The 26,141-nt window shown below is 39.1% G+C and overlaps 2 protein-coding genes across 2 annotated transcripts in view; one reads left to right on the top strand and one right to left on the bottom strand.

Annotated features, from left to right (window-relative positions):
- Positions 1-16,988, bottom strand: part of LOC111673592 (uncharacterized) — a 21,400-nt gene extending 4,412 nt beyond the window's left edge. Inside the window, 41 exon segments of the mRNA XM_023431404.2 lie at positions 8-54; positions 139-246; positions 1,270-1,296; positions 1,422-1,466; positions 1,732-1,782; positions 1,875-1,901; positions 1,995-2,054; positions 2,170-2,232; positions 2,694-2,753; positions 2,756-2,773; positions 2,882-3,010; positions 3,129-3,245; positions 3,336-3,371; positions 4,796-4,822; positions 4,964-5,035; positions 5,469-5,531; positions 6,030-6,101; positions 6,340-6,393; positions 6,488-6,523; positions 6,698-6,760; positions 6,846-6,950; positions 7,037-7,099; positions 7,203-7,229; positions 7,337-7,363; positions 7,445-7,495; positions 7,597-7,899; positions 7,973-8,095; positions 8,627-8,671; positions 8,759-8,839; positions 9,001-9,162; positions 9,262-9,312; positions 9,476-9,556; positions 9,662-9,733; positions 10,209-10,316; positions 10,855-10,995; positions 11,106-11,153; positions 11,265-11,318; positions 12,195-12,242; positions 12,381-12,860; positions 14,400-14,473; positions 16,859-16,988. Of these exon segments, the coding sequence (XP_023287172.2) occupies positions 8-54; positions 139-246; positions 1,270-1,296; positions 1,422-1,466; positions 1,732-1,782; positions 1,875-1,901; positions 1,995-2,054; positions 2,170-2,232; positions 2,694-2,753; positions 2,756-2,773; positions 2,882-3,010; positions 3,129-3,245; positions 3,336-3,371; positions 4,796-4,822; positions 4,964-5,035; positions 5,469-5,531; positions 6,030-6,101; positions 6,340-6,393; positions 6,488-6,523; positions 6,698-6,760; positions 6,846-6,950; positions 7,037-7,099; positions 7,203-7,229; positions 7,337-7,363; positions 7,445-7,495; positions 7,597-7,899; positions 7,973-8,095; positions 8,627-8,671; positions 8,759-8,839; positions 9,001-9,162; positions 9,262-9,312; positions 9,476-9,556; positions 9,662-9,733; positions 10,209-10,316; positions 10,855-10,995; positions 11,106-11,153; positions 11,265-11,318; positions 12,195-12,242; positions 12,381-12,860; positions 14,400-14,463 (3,309 nt within the window). The 5' untranslated portion in view covers positions 14,464-14,473; positions 16,859-16,988.
- Positions 16,989-23,772: 6,784 nt separating this feature from the next.
- On the top strand, positions 23,773-25,945 carry LOC147817665 (small integral membrane protein 26-like). Its single transcript, XM_087169916.1, has 2 exons — positions 23,773-24,011; positions 25,491-25,945. Exons 1-2 carry the CDS (start codon positions 23,888-23,890, stop codon positions 25,661-25,663), a joined length of 297 nt encoding a protein of 98 aa, XP_087026042.1. The 5' UTR covers positions 23,773-23,887; the 3' UTR covers positions 25,664-25,945.
- Positions 25,946-26,141: the final 196 nt, after the last annotated feature.

Below are 26,141 nucleotides of genomic sequence, written 5' to 3'. Positions count from 1 at the left end.
CTGGGGCTCCTGGAGGCCCAGGAGGCCCAGCCAGATATCCACTGATGGCACCACCTGCTTGTCAAGAAAATACTGTCTCAAACAGGTCACTTGACTTAAGTCTTTGTTTCGTCCATATATAGTATTAGTACAGCTTACTCTGAAGGTACTCTGCAATGTACTGGCCCAAATCTAGTGATCCAGCCAAACTTCCATCTCTTCCAGGTGGTCCAGGTGGGCCTGGAGGGCCAGTAGTGAATGAGCTACCTGGTATCATAAAACAAATTCCCATGTAGGAAAGACTGGACAGCACTCAAATAAGATTTTTTTTTTTTTAAGATTGAATGACTAGTATTGACTTGTATTGACCTGTATTATTACTGATATATTATTAGCTATTACAATTTGACCAAGCAGTCCTTGCTAAGAGGTGAAACCAATGAAGAAGTGCTTTAAGCTGCAGTTCTTATAATAGCCACTAGGTGCTGTGCTCTTCTGGAGAACAAACTGAATGTAAATAAAAGCTAAACTATTGGATCCCAGACGGAGGTTGTGTGCAGTGTGAGAGACAAAGAGAGATACAGTATATAGACTAACTACATGTGTGTTCTTGTAGCTCCCCTGGTAGAACATGTGCTTAAGATTTATTTTTTGCCACAGTAGCCAGGGTTCAAGTCCATCCTGTGGCCCTTTGCTGTGTGTCATCTTATTTCTCTCTCTCTGTCTCTCTCTCTCTCTTTCTCTCCCTCTCAATTTCTCACTATTCTCACTACACTATAACTGTAATAAAGGCAAAAGCCTGAAAAAATAACTTGGAGTGGAGATCCCCTTTAAGATTATATTATATCTCCACTAGGCAATATTATTGACATTAAGCCTCGTTCAAATGACTTCTTCCTACAATGTGAAAGGTGGTACTACTGGTCCCACCCTCCACATCACAGACTATATATATATGTCTACAAGGCCACGCCTCCTGCTGTTGTTGTCAGGTGCAATTACACTTTAAATCATCCTATATGATACTTGTTTGTGAAAGTGTATAGGGCGGTACTGCTGGTCCCACTGAGAATCAACATTCCAGTTTTCCAGCATTTTTCAGTTGCGTTTTTGTTGCTCAATATTCTTGAGTCCCTCCAGCTCTCACTGAGTGCTACCGCATATTTGTCAGTTATAGTGGCTAACTCACAACACACTAGGCCTGCTAAAAGCACAGGATTCATGAAGATCATTATTAAGACACTATGTTGATAATTGATTTGATGTGATATTGTATTCAGGCCGTCTTACCACTGGCCCCGAGGACTCCGGCATCACCTACAAGGAATATTTAAATAGTATGATACTCAAAGGAGCAGGGGAAAGACAGACAAAATGAACAAAAAGTTTTTGTATATAACCATTCACTGTGGCTAAATATAACATGAAAAAAATATTTTTACCTTTAGGTCCCTGAGGCCCCCTTGGTCCAGGCTGACCTGGGAAACCTGACATAAAAACACTTATTCAGCACTTATGCTTGAAGGTTCATTATTGACAACGGAAAACTGAAGACCAATGAAGACCACAAGATGTGGCTGAAAGAAAAGTTTTAGTAAGTAACTTTTGTTCTTTCCCCCACAGTTATTTTCTACATGAGCTCTACATGAACTCATACAAATAGTAATTGGCATACGACTGGAGTACCTTTGTGGATGCTCTTCTTCATAAAATAATGTTAAAGTTCATCTAATCTAAAAGATGTTCACATACCAACACCTGGTTCCCCTGGACTTCCTGGAAGACCTGGTTGGCCTGGTTCACCTGAAACAATCATCATTATTCTAAGTCATAGATTATATCTATTTTTTAAAAAAATATCTGTTCTTTCAAATTGTGGTTTGCAATTTTCTCACCTTGGTACCCTTGTGGTCCTCGGTCACCTAAGAAGAAAGAATGATAAGATGAAATTAAATTTGTAAATTTTGGAACAGTCAGACAGATGTTTTCAGAAGCACTGAATTTATTGAACCTACCTGCTGAACCCCGTGAGCCTGGGGGTCCTGCAGGTCCTGGTGGTCCAGCAAAGAAGGTCTCTTTAGAGTAAAAGAATGAAAATGTATCAAAATGCCTGGCAAAGACAGTAGAGGCTGAATATGACATACAGTATGTCCAGTTGTCAACCTACATTACATCTGTTCTTTCACCAACCTGATGTAGGCACAAAGCTGCCAGGTTCTCCTTTCTCTCCTCGGGGTCCAGTTGAACCAACACCTGTGAGGATAGCAACACAGATACAGGTAGCCACATAGTGACTCTCCAAATCCAACAGCAGCTTCTCATGGCCGGTTAGCTGACTTTGTCCATGCTCTGAGTGGTGATCAGTCAGTCTCCCACATCACACACTATTTGGCTACAAGGCAATGCCTCCTACTCTCATTGCTGTTGCTCCTTCACTCCTCTGTTGCATTTTTTTTTTAAATATCTAGCAGAATCTAAGGGTGCAGTTACACTTTAAATTATCCTGTATGCTGATGATGTATCTATCTATCTGTGTAATGCTAGATACTTGATCACCTGGCTCTCCTGGAGGACCCCTGCGTCCTGGAGGACCTTGTTTAGTCTCACTTAAACAACAGTTAAAGCAGTATTTGAATAATCATTAGTTGAATTTAAGAACCTATCCCAGTCGTTTGGAAATACCATTGGTATCAAACAAATGGCTTTCAACTTACCAGGAAGACCCTGAGAACCAGGTGCTCCAGGAGGACCTGGGGGTCCTGGTGGACCAGCAGTCCTGTTACTGATGAAAATCCTGATAGAAATGAAAACATAGATGATATTATTACTGTATCACACAGCAGTATCCTGATACCACCAGATGGCATCAAAGTAAGTGTCAAAGAAACAAAGAGCTACTCACTATCAGTTTTGGAGGCACGGACAGTTTCTGAACTTGTGACACTGATGCCAGGCTCACCAGGTTTTCCTTGCTCTCCCTTCCCTCCCCTTTCTCCTTTTTCTCCCATCTCCCCTCGTGCTCCCTTAGGACCTAAATGATTGAGTCAATGTACCATCACAGAAAAAAACAATAACTTCAATATGTACCAACAAGCCTCATGTTCATAAAACATTTTTTGAGCCATCTAAGCTGCTTAGTGTTGACTTACCAGGTTGTCCTGGGACACCGGCAGGGCCAATGGGGCCAGACAAACCAGGGGAGCCAGCAGGGCCTGGACGCCCAGCGGGCCCTGGAGGTCCAGGGATGGCCACAGTGTCAGAGCCAACTAGAGTGAGGATACAAAGACCAGTTAGAGTGTACAATACTTAAAATCTAATACAAAGTACACTTTGCATGTTCATGTCCAACTTCTTACTTGGAGCAATGACTTTACCAGGCAGACCGGGTTCACCTGAAAGGACAGCTTTAGATTAGATTGCATAATGAAGCTTAACATACAACAAACAGCATTAAATCTTTAGTATGTCCTTTACTCAAGAGTTTTAGTTTAAAATCATTACCCTGATGCTATAAAGGCTTAATTAGAGTAAATATAAACATTACGTTTTTAGTTTTGGGTAACTTCTTACAAGAGAAATTTACCTCCATTTACATAATAAGCATATATGTAGTGAGGCAGATGCACAGGAGCAGGATGAGTGGATCAGAAGTAACAATAGAAAAACATGCAATAAGCAATTTATTTGCAGCATTTCGGTTTTGCCAGATGAATATCTAGCCATCTAGCACTGAAACGTAGCAAATAAATTGTTTTTCAACTGTTACATACACACATTTAGAAGCAAAGTGTTTATTCAAGCTTTTTATTGGCCATTCCAGCAGTGGCTGTGGTGATGGCAGTGTCAGTCAGTTGCGGACATTCATTGTCCCCAGAGGGTTATAACTTTGGCAATTATCTGACATTTCCTCTACCACCATCAACAGGTCACCATTTCAATTTGTCCAATACTTTGATTTATGACCAAAACCCTGCAAAGCTAGCGGCATTCCCATTAGCCTCAGCTGTAGTTTGTGTTTAGTGCTAATTAGCAAATGTTAACACACTAACAGGCAAAATTAGTTTGTTTTCATAGACAGTTGACCTTAGAAACACTGTGCCACAGCAGCCTTAAGGCCACCATACCATCCACATCTGTGTTTCCACGAGGGTGTGCAAGGGTTCACACGGACCACTATTCATTCAGCCCAGAATTTTGATCGTGCAGTCTGTGCGCATAGCAAGTGCACCAACTGCACATGTTCCAGATAACAAAATAACAAAAACGTTTTCAAAAAAATGCAAAGACAACCCACTGGAGCCCCTAATATCAACACATAGCAGCTGAACCCTAAAAAAAAGCAATAGCTGCTTTTTAAATTAGCATTCTACTGTCCAAGAAAACAAAGGAGAAATGTCTTAGCTGTGATTAGGCATTAGCATATTCTTATATAATGCATATAATGTAGTATTTGTACAGATGTTGAACCATAACAAACTTCACCTCAGGTGTGCTAACTACCTATTGACTCGTCCTGCCCTTGTGGGAATCTATTTGAAGTCTAAAACCTTAGATGGCAAACTAAGTGGTAATGGAGATAAATGTGCTGAGGCTACGATTTCTTTTTATTGGCACTTTTTTGTTTTTGTGTCCAGAACCTTCCATGGCAGTATGTGGTATGTGATTTTTTTTTTTACTTTCAGGAGTAAGGAAAGGAGGCAATACATTTACCAACAGACTGGATTTCCAGCAGTATCCTTGGCAAGGGATTAGAAAACTATATACATATATTCTGTAAACCAAGTTAAGACATTTATTTTAGTATATGTTTTTATACCTTGGGGTCCTTGAAGCCCAGGGATGCCTTGAGAAAAAAAACAACATTGTTTTCATTTTAGTGCAATCTAATCTAAACCTGAAATTATTCAGGCAATATTTGATAAACAGAATTTATTACATTATGATTGATTATGAATGCTGCTATAATTGGACAGTGTTATGGTACCTGGAGGACCAAGATCTCCAGGAAGTCCAGGTGGTCCTCTCACACCAGGAAGTCCCATCGAACCTGTGTCACCTGCAATTTATACACAGAGACTCTAGTCCACAGGATGCAACAACACCAGTGATACATGTTCTGTTATCTTTCTCTGGCACCTGCAGAAAAATGTCATAATGCGTGATCCATAAAAAAAAATAGACAGTAAATAGACAGTCACATGTTTTGTTCCTCTGTGTTTTCCTCTCTGAAGCTTTCTTCGCCAAGTAATTTGATGTCACTGATTTGCCCTTATTACTGACAAATTCATCTGTCTTGTGGCTTGGTCACAGAATACATTTCTATCTAAAATAACCTTTTCATCAGTTACCCAAGCATGTTCCTCTTAGGGCACCATGAGAATAAAGGCAGTTGAGTGGTGATACAGAGTGGCACAGTTTATTCCTCCTCAGATTTTGACATCTTATTAGCAGAATTTCGTCTTACTAATACTGTGAAGATCTCTCCTCACCTGAAATTCCTTTAGATCCCTTGGGTCCAGCAGGGCCTTGTGGTCCAGGTTGTCCTTGTTCACCTTTAATCAAAAAAACAGGATACATCAAATACCCAAACCCAAACCTTTTTCCAAACTTAAACATTGTTGAGGGTTTGCAACTTACATTTTGATTAAATGAATGAATGTGCAGTTTTTTCTCTGTAGTCTTTATGATAGTGAGCAGCTAACCACTAGTTTGTAGTTTATATTTTATTGACACTAATAGCATCATGTAAAAGTTATCATGGCTTACAAACTTACAGGCCTTAAAAAGATTTAAATATATTAACATAACAATGATCATTTAAAACAATATTTGTCTTGCAGCTTTCAAAACTTGTGTGTGTTCAGGGGTCAATGAGCAGCATTAAGTTTAAGTACATGGTGTTTGAGTTCTGTGTTATTTCAACAGACCATTTGGAAAAGAAGTTTAGAGACTTTATCTTTACCACTTTTATATTGAGTGGCTGCTGTGATAGCAGCTGTGTTTTTATTATTCCTGCTGTGCAGGACTGATAAAACTGTGCTGAAACACACCTGTTGGTCCACGTGGTCCCCTCTCTCCCTGTTCTCCTTTGATTCCTGGCAGTCCAGAGGTTCCTCGGTCACCTGTATTTAGGACAATCAGGAGTGCCAAGAGGGCTATTAAACCTGAACTGATAAAGGCCATCGTTCTTCTTCTTCTATCATTACAAAAGTTAAATAATCAATCAGTGTTTTTGTCTCTTTTTTAAACATTTTCATTTGCTCGTACCACACTGTTTATGTTTTATATTTTGACAATTTTAGAAGACTGCTTATTCTAGTTTATATGAGGATCATCAAAATGAAAACACGATAAAGGTACCTTTTGCTCCTGGAGCTCCTGCTTCACCATGGAAACCTTTTACACCAGGAGCACCTGCAGACAAATGATAAACACATTTAATGCTGTCAATCAGTGCCAAACACCAAACAGACAAAATATTAAAATTCATGTGGAGTTCAGTATTTACCTGGGCTTCCTGAGGCACCGTGCTCTCCCATGGCACCTAAATCAAACAAGGAAAATTTAGAGGCCGTTTATTTTTGGTATTCATGGAATCTGTTAATCCATATTGCAGCCAGTTTACCATGTTCATTATTTAAAGTTAAAGTGATGTGTGTGTGTTCCTTAAAGCTTGATCTGCTCTGACCTGTATCTCCATCATGACCTTTGACCTTACCTTTCAGCCCCACAGGTCCAGTAGCACCGGCAGGACCGGGACGTCCTGGCTCACCTTGAGATCCTATCAAAGCCGAGTTTTATTATCAAAGGCTGAACAACAAATAACTTCCCATGGATTTAACTTGGGGGACAAAAACATTTTCTACCTTTGACTCCTTTCTCTCCAAAACCATGTGGTCCAGTCTCTCCACGGGGACCCATCGGTCCCTCCCGGCCCCTCTGACCGGGTGGTCCCTCGGTACCTGGTTCACCTGGTCACAAAGGAGGAGAGACTTATTCCATTTTTTCTTTCTAAGTATCTCCACTCAACCTGAAAGAGCAATGAAACACACATCACCTGCACTTCCCTTTGGTCCCCTTAATCCATCTAATCCTGGGTGACCCATCTGCCCAGGAGGACCTGCAGAAATAAGACATATGAGAGGAGAAGGAACAGGCAGTGAGTTAGTCACTTCTGTGGAAAGGGAAAAGCATCAACACAATTGGCGATTTCTCAGTCTCACCTGGCGGGCCAGGGAAGCCGCTGTCACCTGCAAAACATCATTTTTAGTGGCTGGTTCCAGTTTATAGATTGATCAATTCTTACACCACACACTTCTGAGGTTTGATGTTCCTGAAATTATGATTAATACTTCACCTTTTTGTCCTAGTGACCCTGGATCGCCTGTAAAGAAACAGCCCGACTTATGATGGATATCAACAAAATGTCAATTTCCAAATCATTCTATGATTTGTGCAAATGTACCTTTAGGTCCTGGCTCTCCTCTCTCTCCTTTTAGAGAGTATGTAAGCGTTTCTGAAAGTAGAAAAAGAATTATAATTACATTCAAGTTTGTTTCACGGTGGGTTGGGTTGATTTGTGGTCTTAAATATCTGATCCCTGTGTTCAGTCTGTACCTCTTACAGCATCCGAGCGGAGTTCAGCTCTGATCAGCTGCTGAATGGTTCTCTGCAGGGCAACGCTGTCCAGTCCTGGTCCGCTCCCCGCGACTCCTCCTGGCCCAGCAGCCCCCAAGTTGATGTTGTTATCAGAACGGGTCAGGGTGGACCCAGAGGAACTCCTGTCGATGTACGCCGAATCCAGCGGGTCGATGATGTTGATGCCTGAGGAGCCTGACAAGCGACTGGACCTGGCTGAGGCGGTGCCAGCGATGGCTTCTAAAGCTTCCACACGTTTCTTGAGGTGTTTCAGTTCTTCACCTGTGAAACAAGAGAGAAGGTGAACACGTAGACATCACTTTCACTGACATCACTTAATTACTTGCTGTCTTACCCAAAGCAATGAGTCCAAAGAGCAGTCCAAGGAGGAGGAGCAGGCTGAGCAGGAGGCCCAGCAGCCACTTCCACCAGCTACAGCAGGACCAGAAGCTAAAGCCTGACTCATCTTTCTGGATCTCTGAGAAACAAAAAACAGTTCAGATGCAAGATCAGATCTTTCTTTTTTTCTTTCAAGACCATAAGAAAAATGGTCTGGAGGCATAGCAACAGCAGATTCACAAAACATCTCATTGATGTATGATGTACTAACTCGGCTTAAATTTAGTGTTGACAGTACATTTGTAGAATTTGTATTCATCAAGATATTTCTGAGATTTTCATTAAGTCTCTTATCGTCTCAGGTTTTTATTGTTCTTACATTTTCATTAGTTTAGACATTGGAAAATATGCTTATTTGCTAAATGAGGCGTCTGATACCATTCTCATGCCTGTGCATTAAATATGAAGCTACAGCCAAGAGCAGGTCAGCCTATCTTAGTATAAAGACTGGAAACAGGGGGAAACAGCAAGCCTTGCTGTGGTAAAACAAAATCAACGTCCATCTCTAATGATCACTAATTAAAATATTATATCTGGTTTGTTTCTAAATCTAATCTATGCAAAAACTTAAAAAAGACTAAAAGTAAAAATGGGGCAATGCAAATGGTACCTGCATACGTGGCTTTGTCTTTAGTGGCAACTTTCAGGGTTGAAGCTTTAAAGAAAAAAAACAACAATTAATTACATGCCAAACAAGAAATGTGTGATGGCTCTCAACACAATTTGGTGAGTATAAGTCTACATTTAGCATCTGTTCCTTCCTCCACTGTGCTGGTTGATAGCTTCCGTTTCTCTCTCTTCAGTGAGTCCTCAGAGTAGGTCACTACAAGACAGAGCAACTCAGTTATCAATAATCAGACACAGAAGCAGTTAACAAGAAAACCTCTTTCCGAATATTAAAGTGGCAGTAAGAATAGTAGCAGTAGAACCTATAGCAGTGTTAGCAGTACTGTAGTAGTAGTACTTAGTAGTATTTAGTATTACCTGACGTACTAGCAGGTGCAGCAGACATGAAGAGCTTCCCTGTGTCTTTGGTGGTGATCAGTCTCTCTGTCTCCTTCTTCACTGGCATATTCTCCTTCTCTATCAGCACAAACTTAAAGTCTTTGCCTGAAGCTTCGCCATTACTGGAGATACCGGGTCTCACTGTGACAAACAAACATCATGTCGTATCAAATATCACCTTTTCTCGGTAAAGAACAAAGACATTTTCATTTGCCCCGATTTGCTCATGTCCTGTTTCACCTGTGGTTGTGCTTAGTCCAGTGCCAGATAAATTTTTTTGTACACCATAAACTGTGAGGAGACAAAAACACAGCTTCGTGATTCTCATCTTACAGAATGACAATTTAATAGTTTAATAAAAGTTTAATATCAACAACACTCAAAAGCTCATAAGTGTAATAACTACCAAACTTTATTTATTGTCCTTCACATTTGCTGTGTATCGCTGCTTTACCTATTTGTGTGTGGGTTCCAGTGGGAGAGAGGACGGTGGGGCTGGTACTGACCAGATTATTCTGAACACCATACACTGGAACTGAGGCAGAGAGAAAAAAAAAACCAACATGGTTATATCTACTGTCAGCGCCGAGCTAAGGACCTGAAACCCCCGTGGGCTGTGACATGACGAGCTGAGGCTCACCTGTGCTGCTGACAGAGAGTCCGCTGTTCATAGAGGGAGAGCTGAGTGTCAGGTTGTTCTGAACACCCGGACCTGACAGAACACAGCACAGTGTTATTTGTCCATCTATCACAAGAAACTCAAAAACTTGTATTGAGTAGAGATACATTTCACACCGTTTCCAAACCACATTTGATGCCTTAATTATTGGACATCTCAGATGTGTCATGCGTCTCTAAATATATCCATATACATCCAGCAGGAACATACGTACTGTATTAGGAGTATATGATGTGGATTTTTTTATTTAACATTTAGCCTCAATGAGATTTTTTTTTTTTTAACCAAAATAAACAAAACCTTTAGATCTTGTTTAGTTTGATAGAAACACAGAAACACAGTGTTCCTTTGCCAAGATGTCTGACCCTGCAACAATCAACTGGTTACAGACAATAGTGCAATATATTAATTAACTATAATCTGCAATTATTTCAATTAATTCCTCAGGAGAAATAGACAAAAATCATTTACTGCTGGTATTAGTGATTGTCACGCATATCTAACTGACCTGACTGGTAAAGGTGGCTGGTGGTGGAGGTTGTGGACAGGTTGATGGGGTTGGTATTGTAACTGTAGCTACTGTTCACACCTCCAGACCAGACACTGCCATAGTGGTCTGAAAGAGATAAAACAAAAAAGGCAGACAGACACAGAAAAAATTCAAAACCAAGCACAAGTGAAATGCAAAAATAAATAAATAAATAAAATTTAAAAATCTGTCCATCATCTGAAAATGAAGTGAGCAGTCAGAAATAAACACAACATAAAAATCACACAATTAGCCCTGCATTTTCTGATCAATGCAAAGGACATAGATTGTTACTTCTGTTGTGGTGTAGAAGATCAAAATCAGTATCTGGAAACATAAACCACTCTCCTGATCAGAAACTGTGAACTAAAACTCAGACTTGCAGTGATGTCTGGCCCTAACAGGTCTTTTTCTTTAGTACCATTTTATTTCCTGTTGACCACTGAATGAACAGCTTCTCAGGAGCAAAGTCAATGGAGTTGAAGAAGAGGAGAGAACTTCTCATTGACCCTTTTCACTGATTCTCACAGCAACCCTCCAGTCAGGTTAGACTATCACAGCCTTCTAGATCACAACTTAAATACCATCCTTTAACGTGACAGAAATGACAGCTGATTGGCTGAACCTGCGGTGGAGCTCTCAGACATGCTTCTGGTTTCCACACTGGCCTTCTTGGGGATGGGCAGCGTGTTGTTGGGGGACTGAGTGGGGCTGGTGCTGTCGGAGTTTCCTCTCAGCAGACGCTTCACGTCATCCAGCTCCGTCCCTGTACGGCAGAGGGGACAGTGACCATACCTCAAGGTTGGACTGGCTATATTTCATGATCACAGGCCGTGTACATGGACGTGATAGTGATGGATACATAGTTCTACTCACAACTCGCTGTAGGAGAAGCACTCTGAAGTCTGGCTCTGATCTCACTCTCTGAAAAAAGACATGGTAAGTTGATTATCTTATGATAGCAACCTCCAAAGTCAAGTTAAAACTTGTAATTATATTTTTGAAATTGTTTATGCACTATCCCTTTAAGTGTACCTCTGCTCTGAGTTCTCCCTCTGATGGCAGAACTTGAGATTGCACTTGATGTGCCTGCAAGAAAACAGTAAAAAACATCGTAAATTCATTCATGATACAAATACAGTTCAAATCATTTACACAGTCCAGAGTATAATCTGATATTCAAGAACACTGAGAAAAATTTGGGGTGGCATTGACTTAAAAAAAAGGCTAGGTAAAAATTTCCACACAGAAATTCTTTGTAATTTTTCCTCAGGAAATGCTCAAGTAAAGTTTACTTACTAATATGCTTTGTTAAACCAAGAATACCCAAGTAGATTTTACTGGCAGTTTTCATCTTTAGACACAAAATTTACTCCTTTGTAAGTAAATTTCACTCAGACTACCTTGGCATCCAATTACAAAACCCCTATAAAAATGCTTGTTATTTCAGGGTTATTTAATTAGCATTTCTTTTTTTAATATCCAGAAATTTCTTAAAAAGTCTAATTGAAAGACTTAGTCTGACTAAAACATTTTCAAATGGTTAAACTCAATGAAGTTTTTGAGAAACTTGCATGGAAACATTTATGCTAAATCTGTCGTCCCGGGCCGGGTCCTGTTGTTTAGGTGTGACTCCGAAAGGAAAAAGTGAGAACTCTCCTCTGACGTCACTCGTTGAGCGCGCACAAGGTTGCCAGGTTTACTCCCAAGTCCCAAGTAAATTTTACTTTATTGTGTCAGGTTGTGCAGTCGATGCACAAGTTTAGTTAATATTACTTGGTGTGAATGATCAAATTTACATATGGAAATGAGGATACATAATTAGTAGGCAAAGACCAAGTGACAGATTAAATAGGACGTGACATTTTAAAGTAAAAGCACTTAAATAATAAGTTATTGTAGAATTTAAAGAAATACTAATAATTACAAGATCAAAAAAAAAATGATTTTCAGTGTAACACTTACCATACTCCTTCCTGTTGTACTCTGGTGAAGAGCTTGTGCTTGAACTTTCTGAAACATGATGACACAACAAAGCTCATATTAGCCTTCAGTTTATCGTCTCCTTTCCAAATCTTCTAACATAGTGCTGCTGGCACCGCAGACTACAAACTCTGTGGAAAAGATGAGACAGGTCTGGCCATAACTAACCATCAAAGACATCTGAGAGAGCTGCTGCCATGGTGGTCATGCTCTTCCTCTCTTTTGGTAGAGGTGAATAGGTGATCACAGAGGACGATCCTCTCTTTGTTTCCCCCGATCCACCTGAACTGTAGCTGGTCTTGGTCACTGTAGAAACTGTCACAGCACCTAGACCCCCGTCCCTTTTTCCCTCTCTGCCACCACTCGCAAAACTGGACGACATGCTGGAGGACCCCCCTCCAGCGGCCCTAAACCCTGCACTTGTACCAGAGCCCCCAGATGCTGCTGAACCCCCTCCACCTGAGCATACAGCTGAGGATGCTCCTGCACCAGTGATGCTGACGCCTCTGGCGCCCTTGTTCGCTCTGGATCTACCGGGGCTGGTGGCGTGAGAGCTGCTGGATGTGATCACAACTGAGCTGCTTGTGCCACCGGAGCCTCCTGATGCAGCTCTTCCACCTGACCCACCTTCACTCAGAGAAAGATCACCTAGAGGGAAAAAAAAATGAGGGCGAAAATGATCCTTGTGTTTTTCATCTCATCTTTGAAAGCAAGATCCTATCAAGGCCCTCATCAAAAACTCTGCTGACACTACCCGCTGGGGCCAAGGATGGTTAATATCTAATTGCCTATAATTCTGTTCTAACTGCAAGACAGTGCTGTCAAAGTTAATGTTTGACCTATAACATCAGCACGCATTTCAACTTTTTTTGTTATTAAAAAAACATTCCTGAGGTGAGCCTCTGCTTGCCTGGCACTGTGCCTGAACACGCTCTATTACTCTTTTCCTTGAAATCCCCCCCGCTCTTAGATGACACTGAGTTATAACATGCACAGAAATCATAGTTGGCATTGCTGGAGCTGCCCAGGGTAATGATCTTTCCTGTCACATAAAAATGATAAGCTGCCATCTCACAGCTCAAAGGAACTCCAGCTCCTTCTAGTGGCAGACAACGACAATAGTATATCATTTGAATTCTTTGTCTACTGCAACATAGTTTAAAACTGCTACACAACGTTTTTTTTTTTGTGTTTGCCCTTTGGCCATTTGGGAGCAGCAGAACAAGTTGTAAAGTTCTGTGGCCAGTTCTGACATATAATATTATAAATTGTATAAAGTTGATATGGCTAATGTGAGCCAAACAAACAGCAGACACAGAGCAACATAGAGCTGGAAGAAACTGTAGAGCTGCGTGATAAATCTCACGCTGATTATGCATGATCCTGTTCAACACCTGCTGCTAAATTTCCCATAATTACTGTTATTAGCTTTCGTTATTACTTATATCAGTAGGAACAATACAGTTATCATTAACATATTTATATTACTGCTGTTACTGTCGCTGCTATCACTATTATTAATATTACTATCATCGCATGGTGGTCTTTTCCTCCCTCTCTCTCTCTCTCTCGCTCTCTCTCTATCTCTCCCCTCCCAACCCAACCGGTCGAGGAAGATGGCCGCCCACCCTGATCTTGGTTCTGCTCGAGGTTTCTGCCTCGTCAAAGGAAGTTTTTCCTCGTCACTGTCACCAAGTGCTTTCTCTTGGTGGAACTATTGCGTCTCTGTAGATAATATTATAAAGAGAAGATTTAGAGCTGCTCTAGTCAGTGGAGTAGTCACTGCTGATTATGTGACCTCTGGAAAAAAAAATTATGTTCTTATACTGTTTTCTATTGACACTACTTTCTACCAGAGACATGTTCTTGATTATTCCATTCACTCCCATTGCAGTGGGATGACAATAGAAATGTCAGAGACAGATATATCAAAACCTGTGTTAAATTTTATTTTTTTTTTATTTTTTCATGGAATTTAGGTGATCCAACTCTTGAAATGCTGTCATCAAGTTAATGGCATACACTACTGATACAGCATAATGTTTGACAGCTAACAACCACCATAAAGGTTGTTTAAATCATGCATGTCCAAAATACAAAAAAAAAAAAAAAAAGAAATGCATTACTTTTTTCCAGCGTTCATTTAAGAACAGTCACAGTTACACACCCAAACCCTTGACATCTTACCTTTGCTACTTCCTCCACTTCCTGCACTACTCCGGACAGTCTTGGCTGTAGTCAGATTGTCCATCCAATGTTATCTGTGGCAAAAAAACAGCATACGCATAAAGACTTGAGTTAAAGACTGTTATACTGTGTGAAATATGAAGGACTGTGAAAAAAGTAGATTTTCATTACATTGAACAAGAACGTTATTATACCCCAAGGCAGTATCCGAGCATAGTTCTTTTGAGCAAGTCATATTTTTCTGTGGTCGTCTTTCTTTCCTTTGTGGCCTTGTCTCCTGTGGAAATCCAATATGCCTTTGATTTGAAAGCTTCACCTAAAGCTGTATAGAAAGGGCATACAGGAGCTCATTGTTCACTTGATAAATGTGGCTTTCCTTTTAACAAAATAGACCCAGAATAGAGAGGCAAATCACTACAGAAGCCCGACTGAAACACATCTGTGGTCTCAGTCATAGCTGCAGGAAATGATGTCAAATCTTTGTCCAGCTGCCATAAAGAACTGATCATTTGTTCCTGAAGGCAGTGGCAGGTATAGACTCAGTCTGAGTAAAAGCTGACAGACGATATTGTTTGATAATCTGAAAAAACGCCCATATTTCTGAAATGAGATGATTTGGGCAAACTTCTTACACATGGGTTATTAGCTCCTTTTTTTTCTTTTAAAGCCACTATCTGTAATATATCTATGTGATTATAGCATTTTTACAGTTACTGTGATATTGTATAATTTTGTTTGTGTGGATGGTTGGGGGGTGGGAGTGTGCACAGCTGTCTACTAGAGCGTCATTTATCATATTACCACTAGGGGGTGTCAGGTTTCCAAATTCTACACATGGTAGCTTTAAAAAAAAACAAAAAAAACCATCACATCACATCATTGTTTTTCTGCTGAAACAGAAAGACCACAGCTGTTGAGAGGATTCAGCAGGTAGGCACATTCATTGAGAATATGATAGACTTTCCACGCTAAAACAAGCTGCCTTTAACTACAAAAAGTCCTTAAGCAATACGTGAGTTTAAAACACTCACAGTTGTAAAATGTCCTATTCAAAATACCAGGCTAAAGTAATGTGCTGATTACATGTCGACACACCTCCTCTTGAATTCATAAGCAACAAAAGGCAATGTCTGTTAGTTCAATCTACTCTGGGGTTTTGCTTCTACAGCCTTATTTGCTCTGATATGACCGTAGTCATGTGGTGACTTATGTTTTTCTAATGTTAGAAAACTGTGACATTTTGACTTACATTGCATTTTAGCATTTAGGGAATATCTCTAGCAGCAATCAAGGGAGGCAGTCAGTCAGGTGAAGTTGTATAAAGAGCGGAACATTAGGAGGAGGCTGGGGTGGGCGGATGGGTTGGCAACAGGAGAAGAGACTGCTGTTTTTTTCAAACTGCTATTTAAGTATAACCTAATTATCTACAGTGTATGAGTTTAATTACATTTTTTGACCCTGGGGCATAAGCAACCTTCTCAAACCCCAGACACTCAAAGATGCATGGTCATAACGCAAAATATAGGCATCTGCAATATTACCCACAAACCTTACCACCCGCAAAACACCCATCCAGCCCGCACCCACATGAAGGTAGGAGTAAAACAATGAAAAAAAAGAGAAGAAATATATCGTAGAGATGGATATAGTAACAGGTAGAGCCCACAGTAACACAACACAGATTCATTGCCTGAAACTCTTAAATTCACAATTAACACACGTTTCTCAACCATGTCAGGCAGCAAACATCTAATCTACAATGAGCAGACAGAAGCTATTGGTCCCTGTTTACATTATTATTTACATATATGATATTTATTTTTGCTACTCTAGTGCAAGTGCAGTAATGGTCTTTCATGGTGCTAACTACGCTGTCTGCACAGTTAAAGACACCTCACCCACCACCCAATTCCCTTAAGTACAAGTACAATTCGTTCAAGTGCAGTTGTTGTATTTAATCATGTATTGTATGTAACAGTCCTGTCTCCTCACTATTGTTATTGCACAATACGTGTAAATACACATGTAGCTTTTTTCATGTTTTAAATGATCGTGATGCACAGTATCTTTTTTTAAGAACTTGTGATTTTAATTAATTGATTATGCATCTATTCTTGTACTTTCTCGTGTGATCAATTAAGTTTATCCTGACTTATCAAGACCTCAGAGTTAAAAACTGTCGGACACCACATGTGAACAGATAAGAAAATGCAAACTATTGCACTGTAATTACAGGCTACTTCTGGTATCATAGTTTTTAGTGTTAGTTATGACTATTCCGCAGCTACTGTGGTTTATATTATCATTTTAAAGTAGGAGCCAGGTGTTTGAATCTCACCACATGCACAGGTGAACTTGCAACAACCAGAAACCCTGTAATCCCACTCCATTTCCAAATGCTTTACAAGTATGAGTTTAGTAATTTCAGACATTTCCACCTCGAAAAAGTTTTAATTTACCTCTTAGATCATTTGTGCAAAAATAATCCCAACCACTCCTTGTACCATCATCAGAAGAAATGCTTCAGATTAATAAATCCCATTCACCACTTTGCAGTGCATGACGTCCAGGTGCTGAAGGAATATGCTTTGCAGTGCCAGGGTCTTACATGTGCCTGCAGAGTTTATGTATTAGCTTTGTCTGACTCATAGCTTCAGTCGACAAGTTCCAACAGAGCCAGTGAAGGAAAAATAGCCCAGGGCTCAGTGAATGAAAGAGTAAAACACTGGTAGGAAGATAGTAAAAGTGATTGAACAATGTGTTACACTACTGATTTACTTATTACATTTATTTGTCTCTGTGATTACAGATTTGTTTGAGGTGTGGAGACTAAAATAGATGAACATGCCATGCGAGTCATAAATAGCAAAAGAATGTGACCTTGAATCTCAAAGGCCTGAAAAATTTGTGAAAAATGAGTGAAAAAGAAAGAAGAGAAAACATTCCCCCTGAAGCACAGACAGGAAACTGGTTCAGTCTTCTGGCAGTTTTCTGAAGAGGTGTTGCTGAGCTGTCAGTTGTGAGGATCACGAGCTGTAGATTTCTTTATCCATTTATTTTTGTTTTTAATGAGACAGACATGAGCAGACTAATTACTTGTACAAAAAAAAAAATTATGAATGTAAGTTTCATAAATATGAGGCTTCTTTATGGAAGGCCCAAGCATTTAGTGTGAGAAGTGTATGTTATGTTTTTGTTTCGATCACATTCTTTGAGCTTTACAGTTGCAGTGAAGCTCACTGTGCTTAGTGCTGCACTCTCACTGCACCTTATCAGATTTGTATTTCAATACAGCTGAAAAACACATTCTTCACAAAATCACATGTGTAAATTTCCAGAGGCTGAATTAAAAGAAAATGCGTATTGCATTTACTTACAGTATACTATAGGGGTTTTACATATAGATTATTAGACATCTAAACAGAGAGGAAACAGAGAAAACAGAAACACACCAAACAGAGGAGACTAAAATTTAACTTAACACCTAAAGGTCCCATATTTTACACTTCCCCTGTGTTTTATTTGAAGTGTTGATCCATAAGAAGATATATTTGTGGTTTTAAGAACTAATAACCATCTCAGTGTAGTTTTACATCTTCTCTCTTAGGCTTCTCTCTGGAGCTTTAGCAACAACAGGTCAGTGAGCCAATCAGAAGAGAGGAGCCTCTCTTCTGATTGGTTGACTGTTTTCTGGCTAATTGAATTAGAAGGATATAGCAGATTTAAGGTAAACACTCAGGGAAACCAAATCCTGCACAGTTGGATGGTGGGTCCAGGTGGGTGGGGCTTGACACATGGCCGTGAGCGGTGATTTCTTTGTTGTGACATCACAAAATTACTGAAGTCCTGACAGCTGGTTTTGAGGCTCAGTTTCTGAATACAGGCTGTGAGCATTTCTCTGTGGACTGAGCGCTTTGATACTTTCACAGTATTAATATAGAAGCTAGAGCTGCTTTATAATCAAAAAAGACTAAATCTGATGTTATACAATATGTGACTTTTAAGACAATGCACAGCTGAAGCTGTTGGGAATGTCGTTATCCTTAGGGGATAAATAAAATATCTATCTATCTATCTATCTATCTATCTATCTATCTATCTATCTATCTATCTATCTAAATATCTATCTATCTATCTATCTATCTATCTATCTATCTATCTATCTATCTATCTATCTATCTATCTATCTATCTATCTATCTATCTATCTATTCATTCTGAGGGGGATGTCAAATTTTACATCAATCCATATATTGTGAGATATTTCTCAGTATAAGTGAAAACTTTCAACAAAGTCATTGGATTCAATTCTCTGGGCTCTGGGCATTATAACTGTCTGTGCAAAATTTCATAGTAATGAAGGTAATATTCTAGGTATATTTCAGTCTGAACCAAGGTGTGATGGACTGACTGACACCGACTCACACCAACCGACAGACGAGCATTGCCTTCTATGCTGATTGAACTAGTACGACTAAAAACATTGATGAGGTGCATCATTTCATTGCAGACAAGGAGTTGGAAGTGGATTTTATGTTATGGGGCTGGAACAATGGTCACTGGAGAAGATAACCAGTGACATGCATCGCCCTCAAGTAGCATTAATTGATTTTTTCCGTTTGTTTTGTTTTGTTTTTTTGGCCAGTTGGGGGCAATGGAACAAGCTGAAAACACCATGGGACATCATCAGCTCTGTTGCTTGAACAAGTCTGAAACACTCTTAAATGAAACTTATGAGGAATGAATTGTTCAGTGACAGAGACAGTTCTAACATAACAAAACATCTGTTGATTTAACAACAATCAAATAATATCATCTTTATTCTCTCTTACAGCAACGCTCCCATCTCTTACACTGATTTATTTGACCTTCAACTTCAAACTAGCAAGGTATAGGCTTTGTTTTGATCTTGGCTATAGGCTGAGATAGTTAAGATGTCACTTCACCACCCCTGGCGTAAAATATTTATGACTCTCTGGCCTTATTAAGTCAAACTGCTGCAAAGACATATAGTTCAGGGAGAAATGTATGAGTGGTATTTAAAACTCTGCACCCAGCAGCTAAATGCTATTAGTCAGGTATGCTTCAGTGCTGGCAAGTATGGATCTTCACCTACACACCTCAGGGCCTCAAGGAGTTTGGGGGTTAAACATATTATATATACATATAATATGTTATATATATATATATAAAGATTTCAGCACCATTTCATGCTACTTTTATAATCTGAGGAGTTCATCAAAAGGCTGAGGTTAGACTGTTGTTAGTCACTTCTACATGGTCATAAAGACTCCAAACAGCCACACATTATTTTTCTATGACCCAAATCTTCAGCCTCTTGTACAGGCAACCTGCCAGCCACAGGTGTTTCATAGCATCTGTTCATCTTAAACATATTTTGCATGACACAGTTTTAGAGAAGATTTTGTGTGACTCATCATTAGCAGCGCTATAAATCCACCCACACGAGTTACAGTGGTTGGTCATATCCCCAGGTCATGCAGATGTCTCAAAAATGACCTTTTTCAGAACAGAAGCTCGTTCTACAAATATTCTAATACTCTGAAAAGACCTAAACCAACACTGAATGATTCTACTAACACGTACCGCCTGTGTTGCCAAAGGCTGACTTAATTATACTGTTGTGAAAAAAAAACATCAGTGAGCCACACTATTATGGATAAAATGCTCTTTAATTACCACGAACATGGGTGTTGTATTTTTTTCAGTCCTGCAAACAATGTCCTGCTGCTGGAGGCACTCACTATGTTTTTGTTTGGCCCACATTCTTTGAGCTTTGCAGTTTCAGTGATGCACGCTGCACTTGGCGCTGCACTCCCACTGCAAGCAGATTTGTCTCAGTGGAGCTGAAAAACACATTCTTTACAGCGTCATATGTGCACATTTCCAGAGGCTGAACTAAAAAAAAAATATTTACTTACCAACGTGAGCATGGTGTGCTCAGTGTAACTTTACCTCTAAGTGCCATTTTATTTTTTTACTCTCCTCCATTCTGGTAAACTGAAGACCATAGCTGAAGACCATAGCTATGGATGGACCCCCCCCAATGGAGGAGCACCTGTTGACCCAAGTCAGACGGTGGATCATCTGCTTTGCAGGTAAGACATCTTCTAATTTTATGCCAAATTGATTCATTAACCCCTAAAAAGGTGGTTTCAGAACCAAATTAGCAATAAATTGATGTAACTTGTTGAATATAAAGATAAAACATTTTTAGAAGGCCAGTTATGGCAACATCCTCAAATACCCCCTATCACAAGATGATGGTTTGTGGGTATTTCTTCACAATCAAGGTATTCCTGAAAAGAATAGGCTATTCATTTTTTAAAAATCTTTCAAAAGCCTAAACTACATTGTTTTACATTTCACTGAATCCAAGTAGATATATATATACTGTATATATGACTTAAGAAAACCAATGTGTCTTCATGTATTTTCTTTTTTTTTTGTTTTCATTACAGTTTGACAGCTCAGTAGTTGGAGAAATAGATGATGCCACTATGGCTGCTTACATTCCAGCGAATGGTGATAGGATTGCTACAAGGTGTTTCTGCATGGATGAACAGAGAAAAGCTGAAGATGATGTAAAAAGACAGTCCTTAAACGAATAAGAAAGAAACAGTACGTAAGGGCATTGGATGAAACAGGCCTCCAGAAGATGTTGAGATTTGTGACAGGGTCTGATGTCATCTGCGTTAAAGAAATTGGAATCATAATCATCCCATTAGCAGGGCTAGAAAGGCGGCCAGTTGCACATACTTGTGGCCAAACGTTGGAGCTAACAGCAGCGACAGCTATCCTGAGCTCCGAGCTGAAATTGAGACTGACCAGCACCTTCTGTGTGATGGACATGTCATAACAGTGCCTCACTCACTCACATGTACACACTTTTCCCTTCCTTGTTTACTTTTGCCTAGTTGTATTCTTATCAGTGTTGGCTGTATAGCTTTGGACAATGTCTGAATGTGAAACAGAGCACATGAGGAGAATATACCATTTAGCTCAGGAAGTGTATTATAAGCTCAGGATATTTTTGTTTTTCAGGATTTTCATTTTCTTTATATCATGAAAGTCATCACCAGAGTTTGACTGTCTGTGACAACTTGCAAACTGGTTGATGAACATTCTATTCATTGACCTGCAGGAACACAAAAAACAAATATGCAAATGTGCAAAACTGTTTGCTGCTATGGAGTATGTTTTTGGACCTGAATATACAAGCTTAGTGCAGTTTTATAAACAATGAAAAAGTCATGCTTTAACATGTAAAAAAAGGGGCATTGTTATCCTTTAAATATGTTTTATAATGTTAGCAGTTAGCAGAAGTCATTTGTGTACTTTGTTGTTACAGTCCCCAAGATTTTACACTGAAGTGGAGTCAAGCCACTACCCACTGCCACAAATGGTAGTTGGCTATTTACTGTAATAATTGATATTTTCTAACAGAGCACTGATGCATATGCAGCTACAAGACTGTCCATAATTTGTCCATAACGATTAATGAACAGAGGAGATAATATGAAGCTCAGGGGGAGATGTCAATTATTAAAGCATTCACTGTTCACCTGTTCACCTGTTCACCTGTTCACCTCTGTCTGTTAACCACTTTCACTGAAATTCACAGTCCACCTTTAGAAAACTATAAGTGTGTTGTTATTTTGGCTTTGAGTGTGTGCTCACATTGAGTCATCTGTAGATGTGGGAGGATGAAGATTGTTTCTGCCAAGGCAAAGCAACAAATGTCACACACAGTTTTATCACAGGGTCCTCTCTGAAGACATTCCTCCCTGCATGTCTGAACCTTTGTTGGGATACCTCTTCAAGGTACTCCGTGGCACCAAATAGCTGGGGTAGGGTGTAAATCATCACTGAACATCCACCTAGAGACACAACATTTCTGTAAGGGCGAATTCTGTGAGGGTTCCACAGGTGAACAACGTCCTGCAGTTCTCTCTAATGAAAAAGACTGGAAAAGTGAGAAATGGTTGCAAGAAAACCTGCAGACAAAATAAAAGCTTATGGTCCTTGTATGGTCATATAGGGCAGGGGTTCTCAAACATTTTCATTTGCGCATACCCTCAAAAGGATGCATGTTAATTCCTATTTGAAAAGAATACATCCCAGACTGATCACAGGCCAAACAATAACTGTCTCCAGTGGTGGAAAGTAGATTTACTCAAGTACTACACATCTGGGGTACTTGTAACTTACTTGAGTATGCCCATTTATTTTGTGCAACTTTATACAACTCCACTACATATTAGAGAGTGAAAACTACTCTCCAAATTTTGTGATTATCAATTTGATTTCTTTTTTCCTGATAAAATGAAGGATAAGTATATGTCTGAGCATTCGTAGTAAAAATGAATTCAACCATAAACATTAGTAGTAAAATGCAACATACATACTAATGCAGCAATATTAATCCAAAATGAATTAAAAAAAAACACAATAGTAAAATGCTGACAAGGTCCATTGTAATTGAACTGCATGTCACAGCATTATGGCACAGGGCACGATGGACATCATAAAATAACATTGCACAGCTTTGAGTTATACATTTCTAAAGCAAAAAACTTATACATTTCTCACCTCTATTATTTCAAGACAGCTGAACTGTACCAAACATTTGTCTAGAAAGCCACCAGAGAAATAAACACAACCTTTTAAATCTTGAAAATTGTTGATCCGGAACTAGGCATGCTGTCTCCTCAAAAATCCCCAGTGCGCTCCTCTGGTTATGATTGTTTGAGCCAAACACGCCTCAGTTGCACTCCAGTACTTTCAACAATTGCCTGATTGTCTATAGAGTCACCAGCCAGCCTCTATGCATTTCAGATGCATCATCTCAGAAGAATCATCATGGCCATACTTAAGCAGTTATTAATCACCAAACCAAAGCTGACATTCCAGTACCCATGAATAGTGGAGTATTTTATTTTTTTGGTTTATGTGTGACCTGTGAACAAGTAGGCACCTCTTACGATAAACTGGCATGTGTCATTTTTGTATTGTATTTTGTTATAATTTAGTATCACATCTGCAAACACATGTCCTTGCGAAGCTACACTTTCAAAGTAGCTTTCCAAACACTGTGTATATATACTATGTGTACTTAGGTATTTTCATGTGTATACGATATATACATGCGTATGTATGTTTATTATTGGATATAATGTAACTGACTTTTAAAATGAAAACATCTCTAAAAAAAAGACTAAAAAAGTGGCTTTGTGATATAAACGATACAAACGAACAATAAAAGTACTTGTATTATATTTGTAATTTCTTGACAATAAAAATATTATATTTTCTAAATCAATCTTGGCCACGCCCCGGAAGATGTATTTTTCTTTTGTACTTCCGCGGTAGCTGTCATGGCGGCGCCCTGAACGCTCGAGCTTCAGAGGTTCAAGTATCTATATAGCAACATAAAAACCAAGCCGGGTATCAGAGCAGGCTGCAGTCATGGCGCTCAATGACCTGCCGAAGTGGAATAAGAGAGCGGCAGCAGTGTATGCCTTTGGCATCTGGACCATGATAGGTTCCTACGCATATTTCAAATACACAGGTCGTTATGAGGACAAGCCAGGTAAGATTCAATGTGAAGCAGCAGTCAGCGTTATAATATCTCTAGTTCCTGTAAATAACTGTTGCCTAATTTGTGACGTATCTGCCTGTTCAAGGAACAATTAAGTAACTCAACTGCTGTGTTGAGTGCTGTGTTATACATATATGTGTGTGTGTCCAAAAAATGGGCTAATAGTGCTGTGTACAGTGATGAAAAGTGACTAAATACAAATTGAGATTCACTTTTATTGTCATTACACCCACTACCAGTGCAACAAAATACAGTTTAGCATCTACCAGCAAGAAACTGCATATTAATATATATGCTAAGCTGAATGAAGAATAAACAGTAAACCAATGGGGTAATATGTCCAAAATGAACCAAACAATCATAATAGAAAATATACGGTACAGAATATGCGTATAGTGTGGTCATGTCCAATAAATAATACAGTTTAATGAGTCTGATTGTGTAATATACAGTATAAATGACAAGTAGCCTATGTGATATAAACACTATAAAAAAAAAGCTTTATATACAGTTGGGTGTAGGGATGGGAACTGATAAAGAGTTTATTGATACCATTGACATTATCTATTTTGCTTATTGGTCCAATTCTCTATAGACTCCCTTAAAAATTCCTGATAGAAATGTCTGTGTGGACAGTAATAACCACAGTTACTATACTAACAGTAGACATTTACTCTCAATAATGGACATGGTGATCAGATGGGAAGGAGTGGCACTAATGCATCCCTTGATTTAAGCCCATGTTGGTTAGAAAGATGTTTCAGCATATTGCTGTTGTTTCTATCCTTACTTGAAATGACCATTTTACATATATTACCAATAGTACTGTTGTCATCATTCTTCAAGGAATAAAAAAGGTGATGGACTGTTTCTTCTTCTCCACCATGACTCCTTGTTGCAAGTTTCCAGCAGAGTAGATGCACAGATTTGACATCATAATTTTGCAATGCACAACAGTCAGAAAAACATGCTGGCATCAATAAAAGGAATTGAGTTTGCAAGTTAAGATTTTAAGAACATACAATGAACCTATGAAATGCCACACATTGTTATGTAGCACAGATAAAGGTTTATAGTATATTTTAATATAAAAAAGTCCAAATTAGCTCTAAATTGATAAGATAAAAAAAATAAAATGATGCATACATGATAATGTGTTGGTAATAAAAATGATCCAATCCAATATAATAGCTGATTATGATAATAAACACTTTTACTGGGGACACTGTATTGCTGACAATACTTTAAAATTTTGAATGCAGGAGATTTACTTGTAATGGAATATTTTTATATTGTTATATTTCTTTAGTAAGGTATGGGTCTGATTACTTTCAATATCAACTAGTCATATTCATTTAGACTCTACTAACCTTCTCAGTTAGCATACAGTGTCCTCCCAACCCACTTTACCCAAATATGATATCAATAGTAACTGATACATACACTGTGAACTGTTTACTTTCCCCTCAGTGACAGAAGAAGTGGTGCAAGAGCAGGAAGATCCAGATCAAGTCGTCCACCAGACACTTCACAGCAAAACCATCCTCATCTACAAGAAAGACTTCGTCCCATACAGCACAAGGATCTACAATTTCATCAGATCATTCAGCAGTGAACCTGGGACTGGAGGCGATGAAAAGTAGCTGCCTCAGGGCAAAGGACACATGACTGGAGGTTTACTCTTGTCGAGAGTAAATCCTTATGATGAGGAAGGAATTTATGCTTTTGTTTGAAGATATTACTGTAATTTGTAAAGAAAATTCCAAGGGGTGTCTATCCAAGCTGCCTGTGTGTTTGGATGCCAATGCACTGTCACTGATGATGTTATATTAGTGAAATAATATAAAATATATTATTACAACAATATAACATGACCACCATGTAAAGTTGCCACAATGTTTAAATAAAGTTATGTTTAAACATAAGTTTAGATTCCCTTTGACTTTATTGGTATAATAAGTATCTGAGTGTCTTTATATAATTTAAGGCACTATCATGAAAGTCATAGGAGGTTGTGCTTTCAGCCTGGTGTTAGCTTAGAAAAGTTTTGGCAACAGATATCTCAGTATTCTGAATGAGGACTGATATAACAGTCTTGAAATAAATACTTCTTATGTGAAA

The sequence above is a fragment of the Seriola lalandi genome, unplaced genomic scaffold (assembly GCF_002814215.2).
Source record: "Seriola lalandi dorsalis isolate HSWRI2012SDOR001 ecotype SW California unplaced genomic scaffold, Sedor1 jcf7180002054921, whole genome shotgun sequence".
Lineage (NCBI taxonomy): Eukaryota > Metazoa > Chordata > Actinopteri > Carangiformes > Carangidae > Seriola > Seriola lalandi.
This window is presented reverse-complemented; position numbering and strand designations above follow the sequence as displayed.

Excerpts from the sequence above, each read along its gene's own strand:
- LOC147817665 (XM_087169916.1), top strand. The coding sequence starts at position 23,888 with ATGGCGCTCAATGACCTGCCGAAGTGGAATAAGAGAGCGGCAGCAGTG. Across the intron at positions 24,012-25,490 it reads TCGTTATGAGGACAAGCCAG|TGACAGAAGAAGTGGTGCAA; the intron begins GTAAGATTCAAT and ends CTTTCCCCTCAG.